The 8,740-nt window shown below is 49.7% G+C and overlaps 1 protein-coding gene across 1 annotated transcript in view; it reads left to right on the top strand.

The window, feature by feature from the left end:
* The first annotated feature begins 7,670 nt into the window (after positions 1-7,670).
* USP46 (ubiquitin specific peptidase 46) overlaps positions 7,671-8,740 on the top strand; it is a 63,469-nt gene continuing 62,399 nt past the window's right edge. The window contains exon 1 of the mRNA XM_047798448.1: positions 7,671-7,857. Coding sequence (XP_047654404.1) covers positions 7,822-7,857 — 36 coding nt within the window. The 5' untranslated portion in view covers positions 7,671-7,821. The remainder of the gene's footprint in view (positions 7,858-8,740) is intronic.

Raw genomic sequence — 8,740 nt, 5'->3', positions numbered from 1 at the left:
GGAGTTCCTGTTACGGCTCAGTGGGTTAAGAACCCGACTAGGATCCATGAGGATGCAGATTTGATCCCTCGTCTCACCCACTGGGTTAAGCATCTGGCGTTGCCTTGAGCTGTGGCATAGGTCAAAGATGCAGCTCGGATCCCTCATGGCCGTGGCTGTGGCATTGGCCGGCAGCTAAAGCTTTGATTCAACCCCTAGCCTGGGAACTTCCCTATGCTGCAGATGCAGCTGAAAAAAGAAAAAAAGAAGAATTAATTACCTGTGGATTATATGAGAGCCTCTTGTGTGCACCTGCATTGTGCCAAGCATTTTAGTTTCTAAAGAAATGTCAAAAGTAACCTTTGATAAAAACCTATCAAGGAAGATGAGACTGAGAAGTCTTTCTCTGGAGGTGAGTTTGAATGGAGTTTTTTTTGTTTTTGTTTTTGTTTTTTTTTGTCTTTTCTAGGGCCGCACCCATGGCATATGGAGGTTCCCGGGCTAGGGGTCTAATCGGAGCTGTAGCCACTGGCCTATGCCACAGCCACAGCAATACCAGATCCGAGCCCTGTCTGTGACCTACACCACAGCTCACAGCAACGCCAGATCCTTAACCCACTGAGCAAAGCCAGGGATCAAACCCGCTACCTCATGGTTCCTAGTCGGATTTGTTGACCACTGAGCCACGACGGGAACTCCTGAATGGAGTTTTGAGGAGTGAGTGCACTCAAATTAGAAGAAAGAATAATCCATTGAGGGTGGGGGGAGTGGAGAGGCTGCAGGCCGGGCAGCAGGAAGGGGGAGTGATGTATTTGATTTAAAGGTTAGAAGAGAAAAGAATGTGAAAAAGTATAGCTGTGTGTGCATGCAAAACAGAAGCACTTTGTTGTGCAGCAGAAATTACCGCAACATTGTAAATCAACTCTACTTCAATCAAACTTTCAAAAATGAAAACAAACAAAAAGGTTAGAAGAGGTTGGGGCAGAGCCAGGTTAGGGAGGTTCTTGGGAATCAGGCAGAGACTCACTGCCCAAGGTAGTTCTGAGCTCTTCAATCATCTGCCACCTTATTTCCCCTTCCCTTGAAAGCCAGACACGTTTAGTCTGTTTCTTCACCTCCCTCTCACTCGTTAACCCATCTCAGTATGGATCATCCAAGAACCAATATTCTAACCAGTCCACAGCACTGCCTTTGGTAGAATTCAAAGAACTCTAGAGTAATAGGATCCATGGAAATAATGCTTAAACGAATCTGGGCAAGTTACTTAAATTCTGAGCCTCCGTTTTCTCTGAAGTGGGGAGTATAATAGAGCCTTCCTCATTGGGTTATCAGAAGGATTAAAGGCATCGGGGAGTCTTGCTCAAGAACTGAACATTGCTGCTACTATTGTCTTCTTTCATCTCTTAGCTGTATTTGATCCTTTTGACGGCCCCCTTCTGTCCTGAAACACTCTGGCATTACTGATACTGCATGCCTGTTTGCTTTTCTTCTACCATTTTATTTTATTTAATTTATTCTTCTTATTATTATTTTGCTTTTTAGGGCCATACCTGCGGCATATGGAGGTTCCCAGGCTAGGAGCTGAATCGGGGCTACAGCTGCTGGCCTACACCACAGCCACAGCCACAGCCAAGCCAGATCCGAGCTGCATCTGTGACCTACACCGTAGCTCATGGCAATGCCAGATCCTTAACCCACTGAGCGAGGCCAGGGATAGAACCCGTAACCTTGTGGTTCCCAGTTGGATTCATTTCCACTGCATCACAATGGGAATGCCTCTTCTATAATTTTAGAAGCACTGTATTAGTTTTCTTTGGCTCCTCTTCCTCTGCCTGATCCTCACATGGTAGAGCTCTTTCTGACTATCCCTTGCCTATTCTCAGTCAAAAGTCCTTGGTAAAACCCTCCCTAGGCAATTTCATCCATAACCACGTGGTCTCTGTTATCTTGTCTATATAATTACTTTTAGATTTATCTCCCGTCCAGACATATATTCAGAGCCTGACTAGTACCTGATAAACACTTCAGGTGTTTCATGGTTATCTATCTCCAACTCAGTGCCTCTGAAACTAAGCTTATTTCTCCTCAACCACCTACACCTGCAACCTCTCCTCCAGCATCCCGTCATACAGCGTGCCATTCCTTTTCATTCTAGTCAGAAACTTGGGTCTCATCTTTGACTCATCCTTGTCCCTCATCTCAGTCAATCACCAAGCTCAGCGTACTACCTCCCCAAAAAGTCTTCACTCTGTCTGCTCATCCCTGCCCCCCCCCTTGTCTTTTTAGGGGGCATCCGTGACATATGGAGGTTCCCAGGCTAGGGGTCGAATTGGAGCTACAGCTGCCAGCTTACACCACAGCCACAGCAAAGCCAGATCCGAGCTGTGTCTGCAACCTACACCACAGCTCACGGCAACTCGGGATCCTTAACCCACTGAGTGAGGCCAGGGATTGAACCTGCATCTTCATGGATGCTACAGATTTGTTTTTGCTGAGCCACGATGGGTACTCCTGCTTGTCCCCTTTCCATTGCTCTTCCTCACCTAGGAATATGCAGGCTCCCAGCAGCTCTGTGACTCTCTCTGCAGATCTCTAAGTGGCCTCCCCTAGAGCACTTTTGCTCTTCCTCCACCCTCTTCCCCCATCCAGTACCCAGCTAGAGCCATCTCATCTTGCAGTTAATCACAGTATGTTAGCAAATAAAAACCTAATCATGTTCCAACTAGCCTAAAAGTCCTCCAATGGCATTTCAACCAACACTTCAAAATAAGCCAATTGTTCCCGAGACTTAGGGAATCTTAACCGCCCATAAATATCCTCATGACTTTAGATGCAGTTCCCCCATTGTAGGAACTCATTCCAAGGTTAGCTTACCCTTATTTTATGCTAACTGCATGCAGAAAGTAGTGCAGACCTTCATAAACAATGCCCATGCATTCCCCCATTAGAAACCGACCAGAGCAAGTGCCATGGCTGCCTTCTCTTATTCTGGGATCTCTAGGATCCTTCCACAGAGTCAGGCACAAGCATGGCTTTATTAAATATTTGTTCCGTACATGATGAAAAAGGAAAAAGGCTGTCATAAAGTTCTTCACAGAATTGCAATACAATCCTCAGAAACTTGTTTGGTTTTAAACTCAAGTCTACAGCCAGGAAAATGTTCTCCCCCAAGACAGCCCAAGTTTACTAGCATTTGCATCTCAAATGAGCTGCCATAACCTATTTGGCAATGAGGAAAAAAGGAAAAGAATGAATGTGCCAGGCACAGTGCCTGAGACCGGATGAGACTTTCTTTTTTTTTTGGTTGTGCCTGTACGTGGTCACAGTGACCCAAGCCACTGCAGTGACACCAGATCCTTGACTCGCTGTGCCACAAGAGAACTCCCCGATGAGGTTTCTCAAATGCACAAAATTCCTTCTCTCCAGGAGCTTGCAGGCCACTTGGAGAGAAGCCATTGCCCAAATGTTTAACATCTGATTTCTTAGGTGTAAAATGGCAAGCAAAGCAGACCTCTCTCCCCCTTTACATCCAACTAGGGTCGGGAAACAGACAGTAATCAATTGTGTGCACAATAATAATAGCAGCTATCACTTATGCAGTGGTTATGTCAGGCAGGTGTTTTGGACTCTAGATACACAATCACACTCTCTGAGGAGGCTTTTTCCTTTTACAGATATAGAAATTTTGGCATAAAGAAATTAAGACGGGAAGTTTCCTTGTGGCCCAGTGTGTGAAGGATCTGAGACTGGCTCAACTGTGGTGTGGGTTCCATCCCTAGCCCAGGACCTTCCACATGCTGTGGGTGCAGCAAAAAAAAGAAGGAAGAGGAGGGGGAGGAGGAGGGGGAGGAGAAGGGGAAGGGGGAGGGAGAGGAGGATTAGAGGAGGAAGTTAAGACATTTGCCCAAGATCATACTGCTGGTCCAGAGAATCTGGATGCAGTATTCATTTTTTTAACCACCCACTCTACTGCCTCCATGCTGTGTGCTGGATGTTATAAGCATATTCATAAATAAAAGGTCTATGAAAGGAAGATCAATGGTGCTGTAAGAACACATGACAAAGGCATCCCATCCTGTCTTAGGTCATCTGACAGCTGAGTGGTGTTACCTAAGCAAGGAGGGGAAGCAGGAGGGGCACTGACACAAAACTGGTAGCAAATGAAGGGTGAGCATGGAGCCACCTGGGTATAGCTCAATGGCTGGTGGTAGGAAACAATCTCGAAAGGCGACATGGAGGAGGCAGATCTGAGGGAGGAAGACCTGGAAAAATCCATCCAGTAGAGAAGAGAGGAAAGGGAAATATCATGAATTTAGAGTGAACCCAATGCATTTTGGGCATAGGGAGACAATGGTGTATCAGAATTGTTTCAGCTGTGAGCAGCAGACACTCAATTTGAACTACCAAAGAAAACAAGGATTGAGTTCCCTTGTGGTGCAGGTTAAGAATCAGGTGTTGTCACTGCTATGGCTCTGGCTTCAACCTCTGGCCCAGGAAAACTTCTGCAGGGGAGATTAAAAAAAAAAAAAAAAAAAAGGACTTTACCATCTTCCATCTTAAGTTGCTGAAGATTCTCAGATACAGATCTGGCAGCAACAGGATAAATGATGTTGTTAGGATCTCTTTTACATTTCTCAGCTTCATTTTTCTTCATTCTCAGGCAGTGGAAAGATGGTACCTATAGATTTTATCATATCAGCTCAGCAAGCTCCAGAAGGGGAGGACATCTTTCTCCAAAGACGCAGGGCTAACTCTCATTGGCTCAGCTTATATTACATCCTCCTAGCTGAACCAATCACTGTAGCTGGCCCATGAGATGCTCTCATTAGCCAGGCCTAGTTCTTGGGCCTTCATTTGTTTACTGCCAGCCTATGTCTCATGTTTCCATTTTCCTACTTTCCCCAGTTTTGACTCTCTACCTTCATACCAGCGGGCCTCTCTATGTGAAACACTTTCCCTCCAACTTCGCTCATTAGCTTGTCAACATTTTCATCATTTTACCTCTTATCACCTCGAAATAATGATTCCTCCCTGAACAAGTCTGAGGTTATAATTCTTCTTCGATTGATGGCTTTTCCAGTTTAGACCTGTGAATACCAACCACACAGTAGTGTAAAAATGCATTTAATTATTCATGAGTCTGACAAGATCTGCTGTGTTCAATTGATTTGTTGTGTTTGTAATTCACTGTCCAAGTTTCAATCTGGATGTTTGTCCATATTGACCACTTTGGTTTTAGGCTATAGGCTGTTAAAAGGCATGCGAAGGATCCTTTTAACTTGCTGACATAGCACTCGATAATCAGATGATGTTCAGTTTTCATTATGTCAATGGCATTTTTCAACCCTGTGGACTTTGCGATCCATTATGCTAATGTTGGCAAAAATACTGAACTCTATGATGGCATAAAATTTTCATATGATTTAAAGCTCTGAATTAATGTCTTTCTAGTGGAATATCTGTGAAACTGCACCCCAAGGCCTGAGGTTTGGCTTTGAGGTTGCTCTTAAACTTGTTCTGTGACTTTCCTCAAGTATTTACAGCTTCCCAGGCATCAGTTACCCAACTGGCCATAGGCTGGGTGTTTTTTGCTGTCTTTTCTCTTCAAGGTGCTTAGCCAGGCTAGCACATCAGCTTCCTTTGCAACATTTGGGTAAAAGGATTGAGGTAGGAGCCTTATTTATTATTTTATTTATTTATGCGACACCTTCGGCACGTGCAAGTTCCTGGGGCCTGGAATCAAACCTGAGCCACAGTAGTGACAACTGCTGAATCCTTAACCGCTAGGCTGCCAGGGAACTCTGATACCTAAGCTTTATTTTCCTGATCTACAAAAGACAACTGTAATAGTATCTATTACCTGATAGTTATGGTGATGACTGAAGATCAGGAATATAAAGAACGTCATGATTGAAAATGGTAAGAAATCAAAGTGAGTGATCACCATGTTTGGAAGTAAGATGTAGGTAGAATGACCTAGTTTAAGCAGGAATTGATTCTTTATTTATTTATTTTTTTTTTCTTTTTGCCTTTTCTAGGGCTGCTCCCTTGGCATATGGAGGTCCCCAGGCCACAGGTGGAATCGGAGCCGCAGCTGCCGGCCTATGCCAGAGCCACTGCAACACGGGATCCGAACCACATCTGCAATCTACACCACAGCTCACAGCAACGCCGGATCCTTAACCTACTGAGCGAGGCCAGGGATCGAACCGGCAACCTCATGGTTCCCAGTTGGATTCGTTAACCACTGAGCCATGACAGGAACTCCAGGGACTGATTCTTTAAATCTATGGAAATATACAGAGCCAAGAAGACCCCAAGAAAGCTTTAGTCGGCTGTTGTCTTTTTAGTCCCATCCCAGGTCCTAAGCATATTAGCAACCAACGGTTCTGAAATCTTACCTGTAGAACACTAAATAGATAATGGAAGACAGCGTGCTCTTTTCCCAGTACGTGACTCTTGGTTGGATAAAAGCTATTTTCAATTATATTAATTTTCCTCTAATTCGATTTGTCACAAAGTATATTGGTTTAAGAATTATCACCAGTTTCACTTGTACAACTTCTCGGCTGAAAGCAGTGAATTGCAACCTTGTATGAGAATTGTTTCACACCTTCGGAAATTGGCTCCTCCACTTCACAGGAACCTATCTGCTAAATGGTGTAGATTCGCTGCTTTGAGTCAGAAACCATGACCTTTTCTGCAGGAAATGCGTACACGCCCATATGATGACCCTTCTCTCAGGGGTTGGCTGCCCCTGAGAGAGGTATGCTTTTCTCAAAGGTGCGGAAAAGTTTGGTTTTCATGCTTTCCAGATTCAGATCGCTCCTCGGCCCTTTCCCAGTCCTTGCGGAGACCTCTCCTTTGTACCTGCTAATGTCACAAACTGCCCAGCGAGCCTTGTCTGGCCTCCGCCCAGACCCAGATTCCTGTCCCCTCCCGGCGCCCTCGACCAGGCAGCTAGCCCGCGGCTGGCCAGGGCTCTCGACCCCACCGTGTCCTGACCCCGTTTACTTCTTGGGTCCCCGCCGGTGCCATCTGGCCGGAGCCCCGGGGAGAAACGAAAAGTTGGACGTGGTCACCCCAGCACCTTGCCCCTTCCAATCTCCCAAACCTTAAAATCCCCTGAGCTGCGGAGGGCCGCGCCGCAGGCGACAAGTGAAGACAAGAAAGCGGCCCCGCGTCCCCGGCGGCCTCTCTGCGGCGACGTGCCCGGCTTCCCCAGCCCGCGGGCGGCCCCTTCCGCCGGCCGACGCCCGACGCGGGCGCGGTCCCTGCCTCCCCGGCTGCGCCGCGGCCCAGAGGAGAGGGAGGAGGCCGCCGGCGTTTCGGGGTCCGCCCGGGGTACCCGCAGCAGCGCGATCAAGGCCTGGCTGCGTATTCCAGCCCATACAGAGCGAAGCAGGACCTTTTAAATAAAGAAGAAAAAGGCCAAGCAGGGGGTGGCCGGGGTGTGTCGGGGGGGGCGGAAGAGGGAGGAGGAGCCGCGGGGACCGGGGCCGGGGCCGGGCGCGCGGCGGGAGCGCTCGGGGCGCGGGCTGCACGCGGCGCTCGGGCCGCCCCTCCTCCCGGCGCCGCCGGCCGCGGCCCAGGCTGCTTCGCTCCGCCACTCCCCGCCCCTCCGCTCTCCCTCCCGCCTCCCGCCTTCCCCGCCCTCCCCGCCTCCTCTCCTCCCTCCCGGCCTCCCTCTCCCAGCCAAACTGAAAGCCGGAGCCCGGGCCGCCTCCCCGCCGCCGCCGCCGCCGCCGCCGCGCCCGGCCTCCCCGCGAGCGCTCCACCATGGCCGGCCCTGCTTTCACCTTATAAAGATGGCGGTGCGGGATCGCTGCAACCTTTAGACTAATGACTGTCCGAAACATCGCCTCCATCTGTAATATGGTGAGTGGCCGCCGCCGCCTCGGGGGTCGCGCCCTAGGCGCCGCGAAGCAAAGAAAGGGAAACCCGAACCGCACGCCTGCCGGGCGGCCCGCGGGGGTGGGGGCGTGGGGGCGGCGGGGGCCGCGCGGCGCTGCCCCCGAAGTTCCGGGCCCCCGGGCGGGGCGGGCCGGTGGCGGCCCCGGGAGCGGGCGGGGGAGGGGCCGTCGGGCCCCCCGCCCCCCTCTCGGACCCGGGACCCGGGAGCTTGCCCGCCGGTCCTCGGTCCTCGGGTTGCGGTGGAAGTGTCTTGGGGGGAGGGGGCAGGCCGAACCCGGACGTCCCGGGGGACCGGGTTGGAAGAAAAGCTGGGGCGAGCGGGGGTGGGGGTGGGGGGGGCACCCATCCTGCCCTTGCGGTAGATAAAGCCCAGCCCGACTCCCTGACCGCCCTCATCTCGTTTTTTTTTTGAGTTCACTCCTTAAACTGTATTTAAAAATTCACTTGGCAGAGGCCATCGCTGTATCTGGAGACATCTGAAATGCGATAAAGCTGTAAAAAGTGCAAAATGTGGTTAGGGAAGTGAACTTCTACCTGGCTTGGGAAAGCATGGCTATTTGTTTTGGAGGCCTCAGTTTCCCCACCTGTGAAAGGGGGCACAAGGTTATATGGCAGTAACCCTTAGAGGCCCTAAGGATGGGGCTGGCTGGGGGCGTGGAGGTCTCCAGGGTTATCCTGCCAGATATTCTGCAGACCCAGCGCAGGCTGATGGGCCTGGACACAGCAAGGGGACTTCGCTGGGCTCCATCTGAGGATTGAGTCCACGATCATGATATGGAGATCACTTTAACTTGGGTTTCTCCCATTGCTTTCCCTTCCTTTGCAGTTTCTGCAGAAACAGCTGGAG

The sequence above is a fragment of the Phacochoerus africanus genome, chromosome 10 (assembly GCF_016906955.1).
Source record: "Phacochoerus africanus isolate WHEZ1 chromosome 10, ROS_Pafr_v1, whole genome shotgun sequence".
Classification (NCBI taxonomy): Eukaryota; Metazoa; Chordata; class Mammalia; order Artiodactyla; family Suidae; genus Phacochoerus; species Phacochoerus africanus.
The sequence above is the reverse complement of the archived record's forward strand: the minus strand, read 5'-3'. Positions and strand labels throughout refer to the sequence as shown.